Below are 27,370 nucleotides of genomic sequence, written 5' to 3'. Positions count from 1 at the left end.
AAAGGAAGCCTTTTTGCTTATTCACCTAAGACTGATTCTTATATATAACTAAAATAATCTTCCTTGAAAAATTTGTTCAGTCTTTTTAATCTCATTGTAGCCACAAAATAATGTATTATTTATTTATCCAGCATCATCTTGCAGATTACTGCTTGTTCACTCTCCCAGGTGAGTAATTTTTTTGACATACAAGTAAGACGCATCTTTATGATCAACATGCATCATGGTCAAGGGCAGACAAGCCAATTTTGTGCCTTGACTGGAAAATTTGCAAGGTTAATATAATACAAAGGTGTTGTTACGGGGCAAGACCAGATGGCTATAGAAAAGTAGTGGGAGATTGATATATTAGCTCCAAGCTAAACAAATCCCTGGTACGAGGATAAGTTAAATGGCAGCTGCTCCAGGTCAATTAAGACACCTGGGGCCAATTAAGCACTTTCCAGAAGGCAGGGAGAATGCTAGGGGACACCTGAAGCCAATCAGGTACTGTCTGAAACTAGTTAAAAGCCTCCCAGCCAGTCAGGTGGGGGTGGATGTTAGGAGCTGTGGGAGGAAGCTGTGCTGTTGGAGAGACTGAGCAGTACACACCATATCAGGCACAAGGAATGAGGCCCTGAGGTAAGGGTGAAGTGGAACTTGAGGAAGTAGGGGCTGCTGTGGGGAAGTAGCCCAGGGAATAGTACGTGTCATATTTCTAAAAGGTCAGAGCTACCATAGCTGATACTATTAGGGTCCCTGGGCTGGAGCCTGGAGTAGAGGGTGGGCCCAAGCTTCCCCCATTGCCCCCCAACCCGACTAATCACTGAGACTGGGAGACAACAGAGACTGTGCAAGGGAGGATAGCTTCTCCTCCACCTCCCTTGCGGGCTTATGATGAAAATGGCTCAGTAGACTGTGACCCTTGTCTCTAGCGAGAGAAGGGTTACGTGGAGGGTTACAGTGAGCCTCTGAGGCTAGCAAAATCTGCCAGGAAATGTGGGACCCACGGAGACAAGGACAGAGGTTTTGTTGCAGTGTATATAACACTTTAAAAACACACAAGAGGACAAGAAGGTCTGATCTTTCCAGTTTCCTATGTCTTGTATCATTTACACTTCTAAAAAACTGAGTAGAGAGGAAGTATTGTCCAGTGGTTCAGGCACAGGCCCAGACTGTGAAAGAGCTAGGTTCAATTCCCATGACTTCCAGTGTGGCTTTTGTTAACTCACTTTGTCTGTGCCTCAGCTTCCCATCTGTAAAATGGGGATAAGAACAGGGATAAGAGCACTTTCCTACCTCACAGGGGTGTTGTGAGGATAAATAAGTTAAAGATTGCAAAGCGGTTTGAGATCTATTGATGAAAAGCACTATATAAGAAAAAGGTACTATTAGTAGGATAGATCTGGTTGGGAATTTTTTGATGAAATGTTTTTTCAAACACCAATTTGTCCAAACCAAATCTTTTTGCAGGAACATATTGGTTTTCATACAAAGGTTTCTCAGGTTCAGCATAACCTTTCTTGGGGGTGGAAAGAGAGATGGAGAGAGAAATCCTAAAATAGTCAATAGTCCAGTGGCTTAGGCACTCTTCTGGTTTTCACACATTCCAGGGGAGTATCCTAACCACTGTGCTATTGGCTATTTTGGGGTTGGTGGGGCTTCGATTTTCTTTTTTTAAAAAAATTGGTGAAAAAAAGCCTCAAAAGGTCTCCATTTCATTTAGATGCAGAACAAAAACAAATTGTGAATTTTTTCACAAATGGAACTTGTTTTCCAGCCAGCCCTAGCTCAGAGTTGAAGTAAAATTTTGATTTGGTCAGATTTTATATTCTCTTTGCAAAGTTGTAACCAACTAAACCATGTTCAAGGCAGTGGAGGATCAGGCCCAAATTATGTGCCCAAAGATTTTCCAATCTGATACAACATACTCTCATCTTCCCTCCAGACACCTGTAACAGATGAGGGGGGCTGTCTGATCTTCTACAGATTGGATTTGTTTTCATGTTTAATTCAGTATCTCCCCTCCACAATTTTCATTTTCTTGACACTGCTGCAGAATTTCCAGTCTGTTTTTTCCCATGAAAAAACACTAGAGCATCTCAGAAACTAGGGGGGCCTTGTTGCAGAATGCAGGTCCAACCTGACAGAGAATACACAAGGCCTTGTTGGTCTGAACCCTTGTAGAAACTCTACATGTCTATATACATGCTGATTCATTTTTATCTAGATAACAAAATATGCCTAAGCTTGGAAACAGTTCTTGGCTAGTAATCAATACACTAATTCCAGAAGCCAGGTAGTTAATCTCAAATGCTTAGCATTCCAGAAAATTAGCCCAGGAGACACAGTGGGAACCCGGATCATCATCGTCTTTCGTAAGTGTCACAAGTCAGTATCTAGGTTGTTCCGCCATCTAACTGCTACATCATCAGAGGTAGCAAGGTGTTGCCGTCCACCCTCCTATCTTCTAATTGTGCACTCCTCCACCACATGTTTGACCGTCTGCATTGTTGCCTCATGGTCACATTGTGGGGAAAAAAAGGATGAGCTAAATTTCTGCATTGTAGCAGCTACTGTGGCCATGCCAGTCAGCAGCCCATTAAGCCTAATCCAGGAGGATATGTTTACTGTCTTTTCATGGCAATCCCTGGGTGAGCGGCATGAAGTGAAATAAAAGCAGATAAAATGCAGAACACAGGCTCAAGTTCCAAAAGACAATAAGCCCAAAGAGCTGTCCTCCAATGAGACCCCTTTCAATGCAGACGCTAGCACTGGGGCCAGTTCTCAAGATCCTGCATTTTAATATTGAGGGATATTGGTGATGAAAAGGGATATCCTCATCCATCTAGCTATAAACTTTGAAGCAAATGAAATCTTGCTTCAGGAGATACACTCCACCACCAACATGCATCTTTCAGTTCCTGGCTCATCCCCATCACAACCAGTATGGGATGGCATTTTATGTTAGAGAAGGGCTGGCCGCTCTCACCGTATTGACATCTGGTCCGAATGGCATTGTAGAATAGAATGCTATAAAAGGTGAATGAGCTTACACTGATTAATGGCCATAAGCCTCTGTCGGTTAACTGGTCAACCCACATGCTGCCCACCTTTCCAGGTCCTTTGACCTATTATGACAACTTTAATTCCTGCCATGTCAACTGGGGATACTCTGACAACAACTCAGATGGACAGAGTCTGATGGAGTGGGCATTGTCACTGACCTACAACTCCTCTGTGACCCAAAGCAAAGGCTAAGCTTTCACAGTAGCAGATGGCCAACAGGCTTTTCATCCAGCATCTCCTTTTCATCTCATGGGCAACCACCAGCAGTGATCATAGAGGAGAAGATGCTTAAAGTTTTTTCAAACGCTCACCATTGGCTGTCTTTGATCACCATGGGCCTGTGAATATCAATAACAAATAGTATACAGAAAGCCCTGTGGAATTTTCAGAAAGCTCGGTGGGAGGTCTTTCAAGCAGAACTAGAAATGTCTGTCAACAAACTGGTTGACCTGGACTTGACATGACCAGCCAATATAAATTATTCCTATCAAGTTTTCTGCAAATTAATTCAGGTAGCTGCTAAGAAATCAATCTGTAGAAGCTATCACTGACCGCATACACCTGGGTGATCATCAGAAGCAGTTAAGCTCTATCAGGAATTTAAATCTGCTGGTAATGAACAGGAGGCTGTTAGTAAGAATAACATTCATTCAATTGCTGGATCAAACCCAGTGCACTCGATGGAGAGAGAAAGAGTCACAAACGTGGTCTTTACTCATTCTAGCTGGAAAGCTTAGCAGACCATCAAAAGACTTTCCAGCCTCAGCAAAAAGGAGTTTCCAGTCACTGCAAATGTTATCACATCCCAACCAGTGGCTAATGGCCACACACAGAACTTGGATAAGTCTTTCAGTCATGCAATCAAAACTGAGGTTACAGAAAAGAGTTATGCTCTAGTGTGGATTCACACTTGATGCTCCTTTTTCAGACAAAAAGCTGGACACCGCCATAATGCTTTTGAAAATAGAAAGGCTCCACATCTGAATTATATCCATATAGAGGTCCTACTTCAGTGAGGCTCAAAAGCTGGCTGCTTTGGTTCTTCAACCAATGTTCCCAGGACAACTGCATCCTAAAATTCTGGCACAGAGCATAGGTTGTAGCCATTCTGAAACCAGGAAAACCTATGGCCTGGGAGAGTCTCCAGGATTGACCAGTTGATCGTGATCGACTGGTGATCACTTATTTACAGCATCAAAAGCACTCTTCGGCTTTCACCCTGACCCAAAAACTCCTCCTCAGGTTTCTTTCAGGTCAGCCACCATGCTTTCAGGGTATGTCAACACTGCAATTAGACAAGGGTGGCCATGCCAGCTGACTCAGGCTTGCGGGGCTCTGACTAGGGTGACCAGATGTCCTGATTTTAAAGGGACAGTCCCAATTTTGGGGGCTTTTTCTTATATAGGCACCTATTACCCCCCACACCCTCTGTCCCGATTTTTTTACACTTGCTATCTGGTCACCCTAGCTCTGAAAAAGGGGCTGTTTAATTCCAGTATAGATGTTCAGGCTTGGGCTGCAGCCCAAGCTCTGGGACCCTTCACCATGCAAGATCCTAGAGCCTGGGCTCCAGCCTAAGTCCAAACAGCTATATTACAATTAAACAACCCCTAAGCCCAAATCAGCTGGCATGGGCCAGCTCTAGGTTTTTAATTGCAGTGTAGACATAGCCTAAAGGAGCAGCTTAGGGTTTCTTGTCTCTCCTCAGTTTCTTTGTGTTCTGCCATCACAATCTCTCTCTCTCTCGCTCACACACACACACACATCCTACCCAAAACAATATTTGACAACCGCTCCTGGGTGGGTTCACACACACTTTGTCTAGGTAGGGCTTAGACTAACAGTTATGTTAATTGAAGGGTGAGTCTACACCTATCAGTTCACAATCCCATAACAAGGTGTCACCTAGCTCATAATATAAAGGAAGCCTCAAAGTTTGTTTGTTCTTTAAGAGGGGCCCCTGTGTTGTCATCTTTTACTTCAAAAATACCAAGAAAGTCAAGACTGGTCTCCCCTAGTTTCACTGGAGGACTTCTTGCAGAGGTCTTGTGTTTGTTGTGAACTGCCATACCTTCATCAAAAGAGTTGGATGTTTAACAAAGACATCTTTTGTTTCAAAAGCTCATTAGGCTTTTGGTTAATGAAAAATCCCTTCCGCATTCAATCCCTCAGTCTCGTGTGATGTCATCATTTCACTAGTTCTACAGTCACCACAGAGTCTTCAAGTGTAGACCAACACCTGAATTCATAAATGTAAAAACCAAGAACTCTTCTCCACCCCTTTTTTTTTGTTAGTTTGTTTTTGCAATAAACTGTTCCGGCCTTCTTTGTACGTCCAAACACAATAAAAAAGCACAAGTTCAAACTTTTTTCTCTGCAGGTCACACTGAAGAGTATTAATATCTCTCTCATCTGTTAGGTGCCACTTTTTATTAAAAAGTGGGTTTCAAATTAGAAGGTGAGTGCTCTAGTGTACATTTTAGCCATCAGCACTTAGGCTATCAATGGTGGACGTAAAACAATTCACCTATATCTGAATAAGAAATCCATTGAGACATTCAAACCTACTTATTCACTGGGCCGGTGTTAGGAAACTGACCATTCTATACCTTCACAATTATTTTAGTATACATCTCTGCTAGACAGATCTTCTTAATGTGAATCTGCAGTGATTTTTGCTACTGCCTTAACTACAGAAAAATTCACTTAATTAGACTCTGAGGAAGTTACAAAAATTGCCATTTTGAAAAGATTCCTGAAAAACGTTTTGAAAATACCATTCATATGAATTAGTCAACTGTATAATCATGACATTTTAATGATAAAGGTGGCTTGATAAAATATATTTTGCAACTGGAGAGACAGTTTATAGCAGGAAGTTTCCACTACTCTTTAAGGTAAATTCATTCATTTAATACTCCCATTTCTTGCAAGGCTGAGCGCTCCAAAAGTGCCAGAGAAGTGCACACTGCCTCTGAAATTCCCACCCTTATATTCCAGCTGTGACCTTCTATTCTTAAGAACTTCCAGGCTTGCCAGCTTTCTCAGCTCACAATATGGTTATTTCCTTCATTATTTTATACTAATATTTTTTAGACATAAAACAGTTAAAAAAAAAAAAAAAGAAACAGTGGCCCAGATTTAAAAAAACCACAAGCTTAAAGTTTAGGATCCTAAAGGCCTATTTAGGCACCTAAATAAGTGATCTAATGTTCTAGCATTTCTGAAAATAAGGTTATTTATTGGATTTAGAGGCCTAATTTTAAATTCCTATTTGAAAATCTTGCCTGGTGATTTTATCATGTTTCACATTAGCTCAAGTTATTAAAATAGCATACCTTATTATAGTTTCCCAAGATCGGTGAGAGAAAGCTACCTTTAAACCATTTCATTAAGAAACTGAAATGGGCTAGTAATCATACCATCATAATCACAGCACAGAATACTCTAACAGATGAAAAGAAAATTAACCTAAACTTATTTTGTCACTGCTTTCAGATCACCTTATAAAAGTGTTATAAAAACACTATGGCATAGTACCACTAATGAGACTCAGCTATTAGGAAACCAAGATTCCCTCTCTCCACAAATTAACAGAATGTGTTTTCTCCACTAGAAAACATGAAAAGACACCGTGTAACAATAAATAAATCAATAAGAGTTAAAAAATGGTTCTTTGGAAAAAATCTTCATTACTTTATGCAATAATGGACCTTTTAAAAAGTGTAAATATTTTATCAGAAGCACTGATTTTAAAAGCTTACACTATATAATTAATAATTATGCAAATAATTTTGTGTTTTCTAATACTAACCTTTCCAGAAATTACTTTAAAAAAGTCTTATTGGATCTTCTGCTAGCTTAATTACCCAAATGAAATACTCGTGCCAAACTAAGTATGAGAATACAAAATACTAATGTGCAACCTGCCAAGGACCAAATGTGGGACAGAGGCCCAAAATGAGTGACAAGAAAAATAGTAGCGTATGAAACTTTAAATCATGTGGGATTAACTATTGGAAATTAGCATTTTTATAACCAGGATTTTATGATTCTGCATTTCTGATTCTAATAATTTACCATAAAGTTGAAAACTACAAGGGGCCACATCCTGCAATGCATTAGGGTAATTTTATCTCTGCTCCTTTTGGTGGAAAGCTGCCCCAAAGACAACATGACCAGTAGAGGCCACTCTAGCTACAGGCAAGCCAGGGATCTGCCTAGGATGGGAGATTTGGCCATGATGGAGGGACGACTGGGCCAAACCTGAGTGGTGCTGTGACTCTGTGCACCAGGTCACAACACCACTCACTTAAATTCGGCCCCGCTGCCCTTCTGTTATGCTAGGGCTGCAGACTGCCTTAAGCAGTCTCTGTTAACCAGTCATCAGAAGCTCTCCTCCAGTGGCATAGAGCTGCTATCATGGTTCCTACACCACCACCCCTTCTCACATGGAGTGGTCAGGGAAAAGGGGAGTGGCCAGTGGTTTCCTACACTCTAGCTGCGGTTCTGGCCCCTGGGTGTTGCTGGCAATTTGTGTAATTTAGGGCAGCACGAAGGCGGCTCTAACTTGTGCAGTGCAGATCAGCCCAGAATAAGAGGGGAGCAAAGGTGGCTTTCCTAAATCCCATACAAGCTTTGCTGCATACCCTGAGCAGTGATTAAAAAAGCTCAGAAAGAGAGTACAACAGTAGCTTTGTAGAGCTCCTTCAGTCTCTGTTATCCCGCAGCTTCTTCCATGCTGAATGTCAGTGAGGTACTGACTCCACTAACAGCAATTCCAAGCATCCCTATGGACCATTTTTATATTTATTTATAGGCATTTCTATTGCAATCTTCACTGTAGTATCTGCACAGCAATGTGGTAGTTGGGGGACAGAAGCATAGGGCCAGATTCTCCAGTGTGACTAATTTATAGATTCATAGATTATAAAACCAGAAGAGGCCATTGTAATAATCTAGTCTAACCTCTTGTATAACACAGCCCATAGGACTTCCCTGAATTAATTCCTGTTTGAACTGCAATATATTACATATGAACTGCCGTACCTAGTGAGGTCTCACAAGGGTCAGTCCTGGGTCTGGCACTGTTCAATTTTTCCATTAATAACTTAGATAACGGAATGGAGAGTATACATATAAAATTTTCAGTTGACAGCAAGTTGGTAGAGGTGGCAAGCACTTTGGAGGACAGGATTAGAATTCAAAACAACCTTGACAAATTGGAGAATTGGTCTGAATTCAACAAGATGAAACTCAATAAAGACAAAAAGAAAAGGAGTATTTGTGGCACCTTAGAGACTAACAAATTTATTTGAGCATAAGCTTTCGTGAGCTATGCTCAGATAAATTTGTTAGTCTCTAAGGTGCCACAAGTACTCCTTTTCTTTTTGCGGATACAGACTAATACGGCTGCTACTCTGAAACCTGTCAAAGACGAGAGCAAAGTACTTCATTTAGGAAGGAAAGACCAAATGCACAACTACAAAATGGGGAATAACTGGCTAGGCTGTAGTATTGCTGAAAAGGATCTGAAGGTTATAGTGGATCACAAATTAAATGGGCCAACAATGTGATGCAGTTGCAAAAAAGACTAATATCATCATGGGGTGTATTGTATAACTGTCCCACTCTTCCAAGGGGCCAGAACTCTCAGCATTGGTAAGACCTCAGTTAGAATAATGTGTCCAGTTCTGGGAGCAACACTTTAGGAAAGAGGTGAATAAACTGGAGAGAGTTCAAAAGAGAGCAACAAAAATGATAAAAGGTTTAGAAATCCTGACCGAGGAGGAAAGGTTAAAAAAAACTGGGCATGTGTAGCCTTGAGAAAAGACAAGTGAGGTATGGGATCCGGTAACAGTCTTCAAAAATGTTAATGGTGGTTATTAAGGGTATGGTGATCAATTGTTCTTCGCTGAAGGTAGGAGGAAAAATAATGGGCTTAATCTGCAGCAGTGGAGATTTAGGTTAGCTATTAGGAAAAAAACTTTCCAACTGTAAAGACAATTAAGCTCTGGAATAGGCTTCCAAGGGAGGTTGTGGAATCCCTGTCATTGGAGGGCTTTAAGAACCAGTTGGACCTGTTCAGGATGGGCTAGGAGATTTACTTCATCTTGATTCAGTACAGGGGGATGGGCTGGATGACTTCTCAAGGTTCCTTCCAGCTCTACACTTCTATATCTTTTAGAAAAACATTCAATTTGATTTTACGATTTCCACTGATGGAGAATCTACCACAACCATTGGTAAACTGTTCCAATGGTTAATTGACCAAACTGTTAAAATGTTGCACTTTATTTCTAGTCTGAAATTGTCTAGAGTGGACTGAAGAGCCTTTTATCATCATCATCACCAGCATATTACTATGCCCCATATAGGTACTTAGACTGTGATCAAGTCACCCCTTAATATTCTCTTTGTTAAACTAAACAGATTGAGCTCCTTCAGTCTATCACTCAGATATGTTTTCACGTCCTTTAATCATTCTCTTTGCTCTTCTGGGAGCTCTCTTTAATTTATCAATGTCCTTGAATTGTGACACCAGACCTGGATACAGTATTCCAGTAGCAGTTGGATGAATGCCAGATACAGAGGTAATTCTGTCTATAGAGTTGGTGTATCCAGCCTGTGCCAGGGGAATCCTTCTGAAGCACACAGCCAAAGTAGAGACTCCTATGCCACCCCCTGCTGATGGGGACATGGCTAGAGCAAAAGAGATATTGCTGGAATGTCCCCTACTCTACACTAATCCTGCACTGCCGTTTCGGACTTTTACAACTGTTAACAATCGGTGTAGCATAGAACAGCACTCAGTTTTCTCTTACTGATAACAGTGTCAGTGGCAGGTGCAACTTGTGAATCACACCGTGGATAATATGGGAGATACGAGTGGCACTTTGGGCGGAGAGGCCCTGGAGGAAAACCCTTGCAACAGCCACATAATCAGCAGGAGCCAGTCAGCATTTCCACACAACTTCCAACTAGCAGGGGGCAGCATAAGACCTTGCCACCCCATTATAAACTGCATCAGGCAGTAGGTGATCACTTCTTTGATCTTTGTTGCATTTAAGACCAAACAGAGGAGCTTGAAGCAAACTAAACGAGGCTAAATTCAGCAGGTGCCCTTTTAAGCATCTGCAAATGTTTCTAGAATCAGAGGTGGAGTATCTCGGGCCTAGATTTTCCTTTTCATTCTTGTCAACTTATTCTCTGAATACTTATGTCTTACCCAAGGGGGCTAGGCCAGACGCCTTAGCTATACTTCAGACATTGCCCAGATCAGTTTTAGTGCAGTGTCTTATCTTCTCTGATGCTATGGCCTACCACAGAAATACTGTTTAAAATCTTAGGTGTTGGAGAGGAGTTATGGAAAAGAAATAGAAACAATAAGTAGATTATCCTGAAATGTAAGCTTCTCACACAGACAGTGGAGGGGTTGGTGAGATGGGAAATTCCTAACATTCCCAGCTGGCAAAGAGTGAATGGAAAATGTTATGCATGCATGCCATTCACAGATATGATTTAGCATTTTATAACCTTGAGTAGTTTTCCCTCCATACAACACAGGGCTGTAATTCTAGTACTAAGGAAACTTTTAAAAATAGTTGTATATATCAGTATTTTACAAAGATTTGAAAATCAGTAGATGTCACTCCCACAAGTATGTACAGATTACTCATCTTCTTCTGGACCCAAAGTTCAATAGGACAGAAAAATTTATTTAAGAAATCTTTATAGGTGATTGCTAGTCTATCAACCCAGTCCAGCGTTTTCTTCTTCATTTGTCAGAGTTGACTGAAAAAGCCTCTTATTCACTCATATACATTGCCTCCAAAAGATAAGAGTTCTTGCAGCAAAAGAAAAAAAAATATACCAGCATTTTAGGAGAGGATATTTAAAATAAGCAGAAAACAAAGCTTTGAAATACTGTAGAAATGACAGTGTTCAGCCCTTATCAAGATCAGTCATTAAGTGAAACATCTAGTGACATTAAATCTTTATTCTGAATTATTGTTCTTTCGTAGGCTGCATGTGAGGTTTTGGGTTGTTGTTTAATGAATATATATATATATACACACACACACAGAGACACACACACACTTCAAAGTAGTTACCTAGTTTTATGATCAGTCTTACAAGTGGAAATGCCATGTTGCCTTTATTTGCTTATTTATTCTGATGACATTCCCTCCCCACCCCAACAAAATAAAACAAAAACAAACAAACATGAAATTGTGACAGAACTCATCTGTTGTCCTACCTTAGCACCAGCTGTTAGCCTGCATAAATCTGTATATTTGTTATGGCAGATATGGCTTGTTAACAATTAACAACATGCAAGGTATATAGAAGGTGAGAGCTGCTTTCTAGAGAAAGGGTAGAAGAGGTCCTAGTCTGAAGCCCTAGGGACAGGGCTCAGGTTGTCTTCACTGAAGAGTTAACTTGAGTTATCTACATTTGAGTTAGGCCATCTTGAGTGAGAGTGGTCATGAAATAGCACTGAAGCTAAACAAATTGGCTTAACATCACAGATTGTGTTAGCAGCTGACAAGTGCTCTCTTGAGCTTTAGCCTTTACACCCAGACAACTTATGTTTAAAGGACGAGAGTACTCAAGCTAAGGGGTTTGCTTGAGAATGGAATTCAAGGTAGGGGCAACACTTCATTTATAACTTGAGTTAATTCTGCACTGAAGACAAGCCCTTAGATTATGCTACATTGTATTATTATGTTTGAGTTCCAATAAAGCTAAAGTCCAGGAATAGGACAAGTCTGAACTCTAACTCAAGGTCTGTGTATTCTGAGGATAAGTTATTAACTAGGGCCCACATCTTAAAAGGTATTTAAACACTGATTTCAATGAGTTAGATTTATACTTTCCAGGCTCTGACAGAGCAAGAACCCTGTGGCAAAAACCCTGTTGCTGTAAAGGAGGGCAAGAGACAATATCTCATTCTCTGTTCAGAAGAAACCCAGAAGTGTCTCAGCAAGTGGGAAAGAATTCAAATGAGCTAGGAAAAGTCTGTAGTTGTTTAGTGCATAGTGCTGCATTATTAGGAAGGAAACTGAGTGAAAGCAGGGTTCTAGCTTCTGATTCTCAAGCAGGGAAAAGGGAGGACTAGAAAGGTACAGTTTCTCTTGAGCACGTCCTGCTGGATGTCCATGAGCTGGCAGCGAAATCAGGGAATAGAATTTTGCTAAGTGACGGGAGCATCCAATGGCTGGAAGTTGAAGCTAGACAAATTCAAACTGGAAATAAGGTGTGCATTTTTAATGAGGTTAATTAACCCCTGGCACAATTTACCAAGGGTCTTGGTGGATTCTCCATCACTGGCAACTTTTAAATCAAGATTGGATGTTTTTCTAAAAGATCTGCTCTAGGAATTATTTGGGGGAAGTTTTTGTCTTAAGTTATATAGCAGGTCAGACTAGATAATCACAATGGTCCCTTCTTGCCTTGGAATCTATGCACAAAGCGTGGATAGCGACTTGTGGGTGTGGGAGAGACTGGAGAAGAAGTCCCTGTGAGTAAAAGCGTGAGTAAAAGCTACATCCATTTGGATTGGTCTTTTTAGCCACTTATGAAGTTATTGCATATGGAATTATGAAAAAACCCCTGCGCATGAGTTCTAGCTGGGCTCAAACACCTAGATGCCCTTTTACTAAAAAACAGTAGCAAAAAAGTGTATACATACATTTCCTTGTCTTGGAAACATAGCCTTCTGGCTGCCACAATATTAGTCAGGCTGGCAAAATGGAAAATTAGCAGCAGCCCAAGGCATACAGACAAAAGCATTGTAATTAGAAACTACTTATGGCATCACAAACTGAAATACACACTAATAAAAACATCCTTAGCTAACTTGAGATGAGATTGGTTGTAGGTTGTAATATTTGCTCACCATAACAAAACTGTCACGAATTTTAGCCATGCAGTTCAGGGCAGCACTGCAGATTTGAAGAAAAGCACTAAGGAAAAAAGGCAAGCTGGAGGAAAAGTGACACTCTGGAAAGTGGAATAAGTGGGATCATTTGACAGCATGTGATCACAGAAACTGGGACATCAGAGATTGATACTTAAACAGGGAGAAGCAAAGGGATGTTTTTAAATATGCTGCTGAGGTTTCAAATCCTCCTCACTAGAAAGGGAAGGATGGTGCAACAGCTCATTTTTTTTCTGACAAAACAACCTACACTCTCCTCAATAAGTGGTACTGGAAGTCATGCAGCGCTGCCAGAAGTCTCTCTGGAAGCTCAGCGCATCCACTGTACAACAAACTGAGCATTCACTCCTACCCCTGTCAAGGCAGGAAGTCTGCTTCTGAAGCCCATTTTCTAACACTCACATCATACTGCAAAAAATTGTTGTAGGCTTTTATTAAAACATTTTATATTAGAAATGCAGATTTAGGAACTGGAATTTTCCATCTAGCGTTACTTATGCAGGCTCTTTTTATTTTTTTTAAATCCACTTCATAAATTAGGGGCAGAACTGTGTTGCTAATACTCAGTCCAAGCTCAGGGGCAGATTGTTATAGGTTAGGCATGGACATTTCTCATTGTTTGTTTTTTCCATTTTTTTTCTAAGCTGCTTTGTTCTGACTACACCATTCTCTCCTCCCTCCACCCCTGAAGAAATGCAGAGATAAAACTTCTTTCCTCTTAGGCAGCTGCTTTGATTGGTCAGGGGTTCTGAAAAGGGAAACTACAGCAGCTTTTCACACTTTGTGCTTAAATGCTGCAGAAGTGGAATGTGAAGCAGTCACTTGGCACTCCTGTCAAATGAGGAGTTAATAGTAACTCAGGCTCCCACAGGCACTCCAGGGCAGGGCTACAAAAGTAATTGCTTCAGGAACAGGAAGAAAGATGTCTGGGGAAAGGCTGCAAGTACAGCTTGTTACAATTTTCCAACAGAAAATGCCCGTTTTGTCCAATTCAAACCTTGCCACAGGAATGTGTTTATTCTGATTAAATTTTTGTTTTGAAAAAAACTGAGTAAGCATTTTGATAAGGTTGGACCTTATTGGAATGGAGACTTTGTTTTGAAAATGTTTTATATTGTAATTTATATTCTAAAATATAAATTTTAAAAATTGAAATTGTAATGAAACATTTCCACTTTGAAAGGAAATGCTTCAATTGACCCAAAATGAAATTTTTCAAAAAATTTGCTTTGTGGGAAAGTTTGAAATTTGGCAATTTGTTCTGATTCGGAACTAAAATAAATTTTGAAATTGCAGGATTTCCTGCTAAAAGGAAATTCTGGTTCCCATATAGCTGTAGCTGTGAGTCTGAGTAAAACACCCTGTGGTTGAGGGAAATAGCTTTTGTTAAGTGTTGACTTTTGCGGTAATCTGGTTTTCTGTGACCAAGCTCTGGCTGGCCGGCCTGTGGGGTGACTGTGCTGAACTGCTTCTCCTGCTCCAGTTTTTCATACACACTGTGGCCAAAGTTTCCAAAAGTTTGAGCTGATACAAACAGCCATTTGGATGCCCATCTGAGTTTCCAGTGCTCAGTGGGATTTCCTAAAGCATCCATACAAGCATCCTGGCTTCTCAGAGGTGATTGGAAATTACAACCAGATGCTAAATGTTACTACACATGACAACATTGCATCTGCTAATGAGGTCTGGACACCTACTGGTAAGCAGTCTAAATGCAGGCTAGTTTTAGACATGATGGGAAGAAGATGGGCGAGGATGAGGAGGCAAGAGGACAGGGTGACCACATAGCAAGTGAGAAAAATCAGGATTGGGCAATTGGCGCCTATATACGACAAAGCCCCGAATAACGGGACTGTCCCTATAAAATTGGGACATCTGGTCACCCTACAAGAGGAAGCCCAAATATTGATTCAAATGCCACTGCAGGATCAAAGGCAGAGAAGGAAAGAAGTTGGGGGTGCAGAAGGACAAACACAGAACTGCTCCTGAAGATGTTATGGAGCAACAGGCCTGCTGTTTACTTCTTTAAGATGTGCTACATTTTCTGTAAACTCCTAAGGAAGAAAATTAATCTATGCTATATTTATACTTTTAGATTAAGCTTTTCAGTGGCCTGGTGTAGCCAGAACTAGTTGCTCAGACAACTTGGGCACAGCCAAATGCCAGCTCTAATTAGCCCAACAGACTTGAGCCCCAGCGGAGTGCTTGCATGACTATCTGAGTCTGCCCAAGTTTTGAATTTTTTTTTTACTTGAAGCTCTCTATCAGTTTCTCCACCTGTTAAATAGAGATATTACTTATGCCTCATTGTAAAGAACAGTGAGACGGATGGATGAGGAACTATTAAGTATGGTTGTTATTATTAGCTCCTGTCAGAACTATTGTCTGTAGGTCTTAACTGTCACTTTAGCTGAACCCCCCGGAAGGGCTTTGTTCTGCAGTCATATGCATTTCTGACTGCAGAGCCTGGAGGGGTGAGGGAGAAGGAACTCAATCCTTCTAGTTGATAGAGACTGGGGGCGTCCTCCCCTCTCCTGCCACTACTTACTCTGCTAGGGGGAGGAGAGTTAAGTGCAGCTGCTTCTATTCCTGCCTTGCCATGAAATCTTCAGGGGATGCATCGGTGCTGGAACTAGGGGTGCTTCCGCACCCCCTGGCTTGAAGTAGTTTCCATTGTATGCAGGGTTTACAGTCTGGTTCAATGGCTCTCAGCACCCCCACTATACAAATTGTTCCAGCACCCCTGGGGGATGTAGGGACAGTCCATCTTCTTGTATTTTCTCCTATTACACGTCCACATGTGAAAAGGCGTGGTGGCTTTGGGGGTTGTGTGGAGTAGAGTGAAAGGCAGGGTGAATAGACCTCTGATTAGAGTCAGAGTGAACCAAGTGGTGGTCAGCACATGACCATTCTGCTTTTTTTGAAACCAGGGTGAGTGGGAAAGCAGTAGAAGAGCTTTCTGTATCAGGGCGCAGATGTGGCACCAGTTTGGGCAGCTGTGGAAATGCAGAAGGCACCAGGCCCTGATTATAATGTACGCACACACGTGTTCCCACATTTGGACTTAAATTTAGAAGAATTAAGCCAAACCAAAACACTGAGAAAAATATGTAAGTAATTTTGTTCTTAAGAACAGGAAGTGAGCCTGAACAGTTAGAAAAAGTGCATGCGAGGTGCCTTATGATGCAATTTTTTAAAAAAAAAGTAAGATACCTGCGTGGAGGAGTTTACCATCTAGTTTCAGACATGCTACTACACAGGGGACAATAAAGAAGATGGAGGAGAAAAATCAGGAGTGACACCAGTAAAAGTATGCAGTTTCCCAGTTAGAGCAGGCATACATCATGATGGAACAATGGATTGTGTTGTTTGGGGGTTTATCAGCTGTGACAAAGTCAGACTTGACAGTTCTAAAAGAGTAGCTAAAGCAGGCATATTAATGTTAGAATGGTCAAAGCCCTTTTTCCTATGAACTGAAAGAGGTTACCTCAAGTTAATCATGGACACCTGAATCCAATTAAGGGCAGCCTCTGATCTTTGAAAACCTCTTCCAGTGAGAGAGAGAAGAGAAGCAAGCTGCAGAAGGGTTGTGTGCAGTAAGGGGAAAAAGGCTTCTAAACAGCTGTTTTCTCTATAAAGGAAATCTTGCATTTCTGTTTGGGAAGGGGGCCTTGGTTCCCACAATAACTGGGCCCAGAGTGGGCAACTGGTTACCAGTAAGGCTGCAAGTTTGTCACGGAAGTCACTGATTCTGTAATCTCTGTGACTTTTGCAGAGGCTGGTGCAACTTGCTCAGGGGCAGCTCAGGCAGCCCCCGTTCCAGGCACTGCTGCTGGGACAATCTTGGGCCCTTGCAGCAGAGTTTGGGTATGGGAGGGGGTTGGGGCACGAGAGAGTGAGGCAGGCTCTAATTGGCACTTACCTGGGGGGCTCCCCAGAAGTGGCAACATCCCCCTCGCTCAGCTGCTAGGCAGAGGCGTGGCCAGGCAGCTCTGCATGCTGCCTCTGCCCCAGGCACTGCCCCCACAGCTCCCATTGGTTGGGAGGCGGCCAATGGGAGCTGCAGGTGCAGTGCCGGCAGGCAGAGGCAGCATGCAGAGCTCCCTGGCCATGCCTCCACCTAGCAGCTGAGCGAGGAGGATGTTACTGCTTCCAGGGAGCCCCCCAGGTAAGCGCTGACCAGAGCCCACCTCATCTCATCCTGTGCCCCAACCCTCTGCCCCCTCCCACACCCAACCTCTGCTGCTGGGCTCCCAGGCCACATGCCACTGCCCTTGCCCGCCCCCCCAAGTTTTATTCACTGGTACTTTTGATAAGTCATGGACAGGTCACAGGCCGTGAATTTTTGTTTATTGCCCATGACCTGTCCGTGACTTTTACTAAAAATACCCGTGACAAACGTAGCCTTAGAACTATTGGAGGCACTACTCCAGGGGAGTTAGGAAACATTTTTTGTTTAAAGAAACTTCTAGGGCCTACCCTGTCAATAAACCAACCTTAAGAATCAAACCTCTGAAGCAGGTGTGATTTACTCCAGGCCCCTCCTCTGCCCTCAACGCCAGAGAGAGAAACACTGAGTTTTGACACTGTGAAAGGTGTGTTGCCACACATGGCATCAGAGGTGGGATTTGGCACAGCAGACTATCCCAGAAACCATTCCGGAGAATGGATGACACGGTGAAGCTGCTGGTGCAGGGCACTGCAGCACAACAGGATGTTACCAGAGTCCAGGTGGCTGCACAGCAGAAGTCTGTACAAATATAACAGACAAAACTAACTGCTCATAAACCAGGCAACACAGGACCAAGCCACCCTACAGGAAGTAGTGAGACCGCTAACGCCCTGACTACTACAGGAGGTGGTCATGATGGAACTCAATCCTTAAAGGCTAGCAGCTACCTACAGAAGATGACAGATGACATCAAGGCATATCACCTCATGTTTGGAAAAACAGCCTTGTGTGACTCCTGGCCTCACTCCTGTGTGGAGAGGACCAGAAGCCCTACTATGAGATGGTAATGGAAATATCCAAGGAGATTCTGATAGATTAAGAGATTCCCTTCGTATCAAAGTTGACGAAGGAGCTGTGTGTGATACATTGAATACAGGCCCTATGCACTTCAGTTTACTATCCGGACTGATGGCCTGGTCAAACGCTTCAGCGGAACACTGAAGAGCATGATACAGAAAGTAGCAAGTCAAGATGGAAAAAACTAGGATATCTTGCTACTCTACCCAATGTTTGCTATAAGGGAAGTAACCAGTAGGGTGACCAGATACAAAGTGTGAAATACCAGGACCGGAGGAGAGGGGTAATAGGTTGCCTAAATAAGACAATGCACCCCTAATATCAGGACATCTGGTCACCCTACTTACATCGTCATCGTGCCTGTGGCATATTGGACATTGCCAAGGAAGATTGGAAGGAACAGCCTAATCAAGGAACCAATGTCATTGAACAGGTCATGCAGATGCAGGACAGAATATCCCAAGTCATCCCAGTAGGGCAGGAACATATGGAAAAAGCCACGGAAGACCAACAAGTCTATTATAATTGACAAGCAAGGGTTTAGAAATTCCAGACTTCTAATCAGACAAAGGTGTTGGTGCCCACAGTGGAAAGCAAGCAACTGGCCAGATGGCAGAGGCCATACAAAGTAATAGAGGCCAAAGCAGGAGCAAACTATCACATTAACCTATTCAAGCCCTGGCAATGCATAGAAACTTATATGGTCACCCTAGAGACACTACTGCGGGAAGATAAGCCTCAGGAATGAGTCAAAATATCTCCAGAGTTATCCCTGTACAGCTTCTAGAAGTTGTCAAGATGATTGAATGAAACCAAGGTATGTTTTCAGAGAAGCCAGCCAGAACCACAGAAGCACATCACGAATCCAGGAGTGAATGTAAAGCTTAAACCATACCGGATCCCTGAGGATAAAAGGGAGGAAATAAGTACAGAAATTAAGATGTTGGAGCAGCGTTTCAAAGTTTTCCATAGTTAGTGGTCCAGCCCAATCATTCTGATAACTAAACCAGATGGTACCATAAGGTCCTACAATGACTTCTGAAAATTAAATGAGTTGTGCCAGTTTGTTTCCTACCCCGTACCTCAGATAGATGAGCTCAGACCAGTTGGGAAAAGCAAGATTCTTGTCTACCCTCAACCTGTTCAAAGGCTATTGGCAAATCCCTCTAGCAGAAGCTGCCAAGGAGAAGACTGCTTTTTCTACACCAGAAGGCCTAGACCAGTACAGGTTCCTCCCTTTTGGATTGCATGGGGCACCAGAAACCTTCCAATGCCTCATTGATAAGCTATTACGCCCACGTGCCAGGTATACACTTACTTGCACAATGTGATCATACACAGCCAAGACTAGGGGACACATCTGGAAGAGGCTGAAGCAGGATACCCTGAGGAAAATGGGTTTCACAGATAACCCATCCAAATGTGGAGCAGGGCTAGCTGAAGCCATATACCTTGAGTACATCACAGGGAGAAGCGTAGCAAAATCCCAGCTGAACAAGTCAGAGGTGATACAAAGTTGGCCTCAAACAGTAAGGAAGAAGTAGATCAGAGTGTTTGTAGGGATAGTGGGATTCTACAGATAATTTATTCCCCTCTTCATTTCCAGGGTGCAAGAAATTTTATACATAAAGGCAGCATGCAAAAGGGCAAAGAGACAATTTTAGGCAGACAAACAGGACATCAAGGCTTAAACTGGCATTATTAGCAGAGCAGAGAAGGCAATGGGATAGTGTGATAAGAAGCTAGGAGCTTGATCGCTTCTTACCAGTATAAATCCACTGGGCCAAATCCTGCTGCACAAAACCCTTCTTCAGCTTGCTTCCCATCCCTCTTATGTGTCATTCTGACAGTGCACAGAGGGCATTCAGTGAAGCCAGCTTAACTGATTACCTGGATTTTGGCCCAGTATAGGGGAATTCCCAGGAGTCATAGACCTGGCATACACAATATCCCCTTTTCACAACTCCCTAGGTAGTGGTCATATCAAGTATGACCAGATGCTCAATGGCATTTTTCTGATTGTGTTTGTACATAATGTGAAAACTTTGGAATGCTGCATCCCATCAAATTCCAAAACTTCAAGGGAAGTTATAAACATGAGAAGGCAGAATTCTACCGATTTTGGTGAAAACTAGAAAACAGGAAGGAGAAAATGGGGGACAGGTGGAGCCCTGGCATCTGGTTAGCAGAACCAACACAGCTTCAGCCACCATTGTCGTGGCTTATAAATCAAATAACTGGCTGATGACAGCCATTAATGCCATCCAGCATAACAATGCTCCTCATCTCAGCTCTGATCAAGGTCCCAGTACAGTTTTAAAATGCTGACACCCTGAATGATTTATCTCCCAGACAGAAAACAAACAATAGTGGCGGGAAATGGGGGTGCACAGAATGGGAGGGGAAAATGTGGGTTGCTGGTATGCATATGTGCTGGAACTATGGATGCTGCCACATCCCTTGGCTTGAAGTGGTTTCCATCATGTGCAGGGGTTACAGTTTGATTCAATATCTCTCAGCATCCCCACTATACAAATTGTTCCAGCATCCCTGCTGGCATGTGGGGAAGAGGAAATGGAGAGCACACACAACCCCTGCCATTTGGCAGAGGGGGAAAATGAGGGAAAACACACAAAGCCCCTGCCTTGAGGGAAATGGATAATGCAGGGGCATTCAAGAAAGGGGGAAATGGAGGACCACACAGAGCTCCAGACATGTGGTAGATGGGAGAACGGCGGGGATGAAGGGAGGTGTTGCAGGGAGTCGTGGCTGTGGTGTGTGCAAGTGCGGTCAAAGAATGTGACCCTCCAGAGTAAGATCAGAATCAGCCTGTAAATCAATATACAGGCAGAAGCAGAGTTCCACAGGGCTTTGTAGAAGAGGGCAGGAGTTTAAACTTGATCCAGTGGTCTCTGCTTTTAGGCAAGTCACTTAACCTGCTTGCTTCTGTTTTCCCATCTGTGAAATGGGAATAGTAATACTTTTAGTTTCTGAGACATACTTCACAAGGTAGTGTGAGAATTCATTGAACATGTTTGTTAAAGACCTGTGAAGATGAGAAGTGGCATACAAGTATTAAATATTTTAACAGAACATATCACAGTGATACTCACCCGCTCCTGACCAGCTGTATCCCAGATCAGAAATTTATGAAGCTCATTCCCACAAGGCACAGTTTTAGTCATGAAGGATGCACTGAAATGAGAAAGTACCAACTGTTTGTTGTTCAGATCCAAACTCACTGTGAGGTTAACAAATGAAATTCACTGGATCAATATTCCAAATATATATCAACTCTAGACTTTGGGCAGGTTTGTTTGGTTAGGCCATGCCACTAAGAGTGGGAAAAAGTCATTTTCTGGTAGAGCGTCCGTTCAGTAATATCCCCTGGATTTATTTATGCTTATGCAAATTAGGATTTTTCTGTTCCTCTGGTGAGGTTTAGAGGGATCCTTCTGGTTAGGCTCAAGAGCACCAGCACCAAACGTGCCTGGGGCCCATACCTCCTTTCTTCTCTGTGCACATGCCTGTCCATTGGGCAGCTGGCACTTCAGGTTCTTTTTGTTGTTGTTGCTGATCCTGGTGAACATCCTCTTGCAAGGAGTGGGATGAGTGTACATGTTATCACCCCACCAAGCAGTGAATGAGTGATTTCATCATGCTAGTGTAGGAGACAGGAAAAGTAAGTGACTAGCAACAAAACAGCTGAACAGACTATACACAAAGTGTTGCCAAAAGTACAAAGTAAACACACCAAAAAGTCCTAGCCCCAATCCCCTCCAATCTTGGGCACCGTAATGTTAGTTGTTACTTCTAACAATAATAGGTAGAATTTTTTCAGAGAGAAATGTGATGTTTTCAAAATTGTATCCCTTTAAGAAAGAAGGCTAGACATTTATAGGTTTGCTCTGTACAACAGTGTTTGAGCTGAAGGAGGCCTGAAAGAGATTGCCCAGGCTCTGGTAGAATTGTGTTTCTTTCTAGACACTGCTGAACCATTCCTGCAAAGATAACTTTTATCCCTGATGTATAAAGATGCATCTGATAGGATGTGTTTTGCATTAGAAATACACCAGATTACATCACATGGCATGTGTTTTCGAAACATTTTCTAGGAAAGATACACAAGAGGTTCCCTGGATGGCCATCTGTAAATTGCTCAATTCAAACAGTGTTCCATTGGATACAAAAAGATGAAGTAACACAGGAAGAACAGTATTTTCTTTGGTTATTTTGAGGTTGTATGTTTCCAACTATCACTCTTTTGCTCTCCATATTATGCAACACTTCACAGCTTTGAAAACAGGAAGTTCAGAACACCAGCAGCTACAGGAGGTTACTAGAATTGTGGATTTAGAACATTACTTCATTTGGCAAAAAAACACAAACCCTTACCTACGTAGTTGTCCTACTTAGAAAACATAAGGTAACAAAACACATTAGTAATATTTAACTCAGTACACTAATGGGCCAAAGTGGGTTTTGGTTTTTTTTTCCAAATATAAAATCTTTTTCCCCTAAACATGACAATTATGAAAAATTTGTCTTTTCTTCTCATATGGGTAGAATATCTTTACTTTGATAAAGGATTGATAGTGGTTTAGAACTAAAGGACCCATCAGGTTCCCATTAATTTAATCACTATGAGCAAATGTCTTCCTAATCAATACTGCTAGTGATGATGTTCTTCCTTGCCCCCTCCTCTCCGCCTACCTTCCTCCATTTGCTAAATTCAGTCATCCAAAACTGTATTGGAATCTGGTCATAAAATCCCCAGCTGAGATTCCAATTGTGCATCCCAAGGCAAAGGTCAGTGGGTTACAGCTGAAAGCTTTTAGCCACCTCAACATCACACACAAAAAAAGCTTACTTTTCATAATGATATTAAAGTAGATATGAAATAAATAAAATTGCAGAACAAGAGCAACTGTTCACACCCAAATAATTCCTTTACGGACAAGGTGTATTAGCTTCCTCAGCCGTAGGGAAGTCAAGTGTCTTCAAAGTTTTCCAATTGATGCAGGGCTGAGGATTTGGAGATAAGTGTTGGAAAGAGGAGAACTCTGAATTAAACCCAGTTAAATGACTGACAGGAGCTAGCTTGTGATGCTTTCGGTTTAGAAGTTCTGCAGTTTCTGTGAAAAATAGATGCAGATGAATTATATTTGGTCTGATTATGATGTATTGTCCGGTCTTATTAAAACCTGAGAATGTGATGCAATATAAACCTAGAAAAAATTCTACTCATGGGGGAATTTTGCACTACTGCGTGCATGCAGAATTCATGTGCCCAGCAGATTTCTTTTCTTCACAGAAAAAAAAGCTTTCTGATGGGGACACAAAGGGAAGCCACAAGATTGGTCACGTGCCCCTCCCCAGCAGCACGGGCGCATAATTTTGGGTGCCTGGAGCAGCTGGCGGAGTGGTACATTACTGCTGGGGGTAGGGCTGGGAACGCCCTTGCCAGTGGCTTCTATCCTGCACCGGACTCAGCTGCAAGTCTTAGCTCGCTGGGGGTGAGGGAGGTCAGAACTTGCTCTTCCCTGCAAGAAGTGGCCAGGGCCAGGTCAGACCCACCCCTAGAAACCTTCCCTGGCTTCAGGAAGCTCTGCACTGACCCCTCTTCCCCCACTGCTCCTCAACCACAGGGGGAAGGGTCACTGTATGGGGAGCTGCTCCCATATCCACTAAATGTGTATCCAGAACCCACCACCGAGCCTTATCCCCCCGCACCTTCCAACCAACCGAGCTTCACCTCCTGAATCCAGACCACCCCCTGCACTTGAACCCTCACTCTGATGAGCCCCACCCCCTTTCCACCTGGATCACCCCATGAGCCCCCCACACCCACACCCAGACCCCCATCCCACTGAGCCCCAACCAGCTACACCTGGACCCACCCTACTGATTCCCCCACACCCAGACCCCCCACTGCTGAGCCCTATCCTCCTACACCCATACCTCCCTGCTGAGCCCCAACCACCTGCACCTGGATCCCCCTGCAGCGTCCCATTGCCCCTGCAGCTGGAACCACTCAATGTGCCACTCTGCATCAAGATTCCTCCACACCTGGCCCCCGCACTGAGTTGCCTGCACCCAGATTGCCCCACACAGAACCCTCTGACCCCTCACCTGGATCCTCCCACACTGAGCCTCTCCACACTTAGATCCTGCCAGGCTGAGCCTGCCTGCTCATGCCTGGTGCAAAGGGACAGGACCAGCCCTTGTGCTGTGTAAGGATTGTTTCCCGAAGGGGGGGCAATTGCAGGGTGATCTCCCACCTTCGTGCAGCCAGCGGCCTTATGCTCCCCACTGCCATGCTGGAGCCTCCACGTTTATTTATTGACAAATAAAATTTGCAGAAAGTTTTAATTTTTTGGTGCAGAATTCTCAGGAATAGAAGAGAGCTTTGCTGCATGTGAAAGTAGGTACTTTTAATACTTATACCTTGTCTGACAGTACCTACACTTTAGAACTCTAAGGAATCCTTCAATAGTAAAATTCTTAATACCATTACTTTGTTGTAGGTGTGTTGGTGAACATCATTTAGAATAGGTCACGGTTTCTTAAATTCAAAAGTTCAGATTCAGCCCTGGAGTTAAGTGCAAATTCTATTGACTTCAATGGAAACTGAACACACTTATGTCAAGGCTGAATTTAGTCCTATATTTTGAGACCTACATCAGTGTTGTACAGTCCAAGACATCATTTGAAACTAGAAGCTCTTGACAAGTAAAAAGGAAACTTACACAGTGCAACAGCCGGAGCTAAGAGGCTGTTGGTGAGGGATTGGTGCTACCATGAAGAGGAGGATAACTTAAAAGGAGAGTGGTAACAAATTAATTTATCTGAATTTACTGGGTCCATGGCCCCTAGAATAGGAAACAACAACAACTCAGGTTCTGTTCATTTACATTGGTGCAAATCTAGAACAACTCCATATTTAGTTATAAGAGCATAATTTGGCCTCACGTCCTATTCTGCTTTCCGTGAGAACTGAACAATCTGGTCCTGAATTACTCAGGTTTCCTAGTCACTCTAGCACATTGAAAGGGGACATTTAGTGGCATATGTATCATCACCCACAGAGCAGACCCAAACCTAGCATTATTTATATTACTTCATAGTTGTACTCAGAGCTTAGAGGGTAAAAAGCTTCCAGTCATGAGTCTGTACAATACAAAACACAGTGGTGATGTGTGTTCATGACAGCTTCACAAATCAGGTGAGTGTTCAGGAGTTGTTGAGAAGGAAGAAAAACTTGGTCAATATTAATGGAGAGGCTATTCTAAATGTAACGAATAACATAAGCAGAGAGTGAGGCAAGACACACACACACACACACACACACACACACACAAAGGGAAGTTAGTGGAGTGCAGAACAGGGCATCAAAGAAGTGAGGGGGAAATGTAGGGAAGTTAACATGGGGAGGAGAAGACACTTGAGATAGAAGTATGACAACGATTTTGGCAGCAGTGAAACATTCCAAGGAAAAGATTATACAGGGTACTTACCCAATAGTAGGGCTAATATTGTGATCAAAATGATCCTGGACAAATCGACAAACTATACTTGATTTCCCAACCCCAGTATCCTGCAAATGAAAGGAAGAACAATAAATTCACAAGGTACAGATATCTGAACTTCAGTAGAAAAATTCACTGTTCAGGTGGTAATAGGAATTATTAATCAGCACTTTTTTTTTCCCTTCAACCAAAAAAACAAACTTACTCTACAGGCAAGTGGAGCAGGTTAAGCGTTTAAAAAGAAAATAGTTCATTAACTGTTTTTGTAAGTGTCATCATCATAACTGGAGTTATTCATTTAACTCTTCTGCATTTCTAAAATTCCATCCTTTTACAACCTCAACTCTTTTTTTGGTGGGGGGTGGGGGAGTTTACATTCATAAATTGTCACTGATTATAAAAGTTTACATTTAGCTATTTACTCATTCAAAATAAAATAAACACTGCATGTTAAAATCCATAGTTACTTTGCTGAGCAAAACCAACTTGCAGCAAATTAGTTGTGGGGCTGGAGGAAGGATGGCCCAAGTAAGTATACTTCCAAAATGAAAAGACTTTGTTAGCTATTTATTATGAGATAAATAAGTGCCTTTCTCAGCATTTACAGAATCTCTCAGGTGCTTTTAATAAGGTACGAAGCCAAGGACTGAGTGACTTTAACCACCCAAGATATGCAATAATCCCCTAGAAATGCACTTGTAGGATGCATTATGGAGTCTATGAAACTGAATGTATTAATAAAAACAGAAGGACAAGTGTCTCAGTGGTTGCTGTCTGCATTGCTATGTGGGAGAGCCTGTTTTCATTACTGGGTACCAGTCTCATCATTCTTCCCAGTCAGTAGGGATAAATATGAGGAGTACTGCATATGAAGCATATTCAGAACCTCTGGATAAAATAGGGAAGGAAAGAAGTTCCTTGCATTATACTGCAGCAAGACTTCCTGCCAAAAATGCATTTTCCAGTACTTCTTGACCACTCCATAGAACCTTAAGTAGTACAGGGAGATGTAAGTAAATAGGGGGATTCCTTAGGCTACAGTAGAAATGTACAGGGCTTTTTCTAGAGGTTGAAAAGGTATTAATCCAGACCCTTCCATTTACTGAATGGACATTAACAACGAGAGCCAAGGCCCAATCCAACTCATTAAAATGTCAGTGGGAAAGACTCCGACTGATTGCATTGAAATTGAATCAGTCCCATGATCAATAAGTTCAATTTGTGTCCAGATTTCTAAAACCATTTAATATATAATTGACAGGTTTCCAAATTGAGGCAGGGCAATGCTATTGGCACCATAGAAATAACACAGAAAACTTGGCTGTGTTTTTTCTGTAATCATTTTTGCAGACCTAGATCTTCTTTTTCGAAGATGGAAAAAAGAAATCCAAATATTTAGACTCCCTCTCACTTGTTTAAATAAAAGTATAAGAATCAAGGGTGGGAAAACCTTGCTTACTAGAAAAGCATCATTTAAACTCTCATCTCTAATCCAAGGCTGTCCTTACTTAGTCTGCTTCCAAGTCATAATAAATATTCACTAAGCACAGATTGTTGTTTATCTGCAATGTGCAATCGATATACAAAGTTCAAAAGAGAGCAACAGTATTTAAAACTAGCCTAGCAGATTCCAGTCAATAGCCACAAACATTGTTATTATCCCCAGAATTCACCTTCATTATCATTTCCATCTGATGTTGCTGCAGAGTCACCAAACCCAGGACAGCACAGCACACTGAAGTCCTCCGTGGCAACACTGAATAATATTTTCCACTGAATGCATCCGCTGAAGTGAGCTGTAGCTCACGAAAGCTTATGCTC

At 42.3% G+C, this 27,370-nt stretch overlaps 1 protein-coding gene across 2 annotated transcripts in view; it reads right to left on the bottom strand.

Annotated features, from left to right (window-relative positions):
- Positions 1–27,370, bottom strand: part of RAB31 (RAB31, member RAS oncogene family) — a 99,389-nt gene that overhangs the window by 21,609 nt on the left and 50,410 nt on the right. The window contains exons 1-3 of one of the 2 annotated variants that reach the window (XM_084618804.1): positions 25,538–25,617; positions 21,524–21,681; positions 21,134–21,215 (exon numbers count right to left, since the gene is read on the bottom strand). In XM_084618804.1, the coding sequence (XP_084474930.1) occupies positions 21,134–21,215; positions 21,524–21,555 (114 nt within the window). In that variant the 5' untranslated portion in view covers positions 21,556–21,681; positions 25,538–25,617. Of the gene's footprint in view, positions 1–21,133; positions 21,216–21,523; positions 21,682–25,537; positions 25,618–27,370 lie in introns of those variants that run through there. The other variant, XM_084618803.1, reaches the window with a different exon arrangement.

Source organism: Lepidochelys olivacea (genome assembly GCF_965140295.1).
Source record: "Lepidochelys olivacea isolate rLepOli2 genome assembly, chromosome: 2".
Lineage (NCBI taxonomy): Eukaryota > Metazoa > Chordata > Testudines > Cheloniidae > Lepidochelys > Lepidochelys olivacea.
The sequence above is the reverse complement of the archived record's forward strand: the minus strand, read 5'-3'. Positions and strand labels throughout refer to the sequence as shown.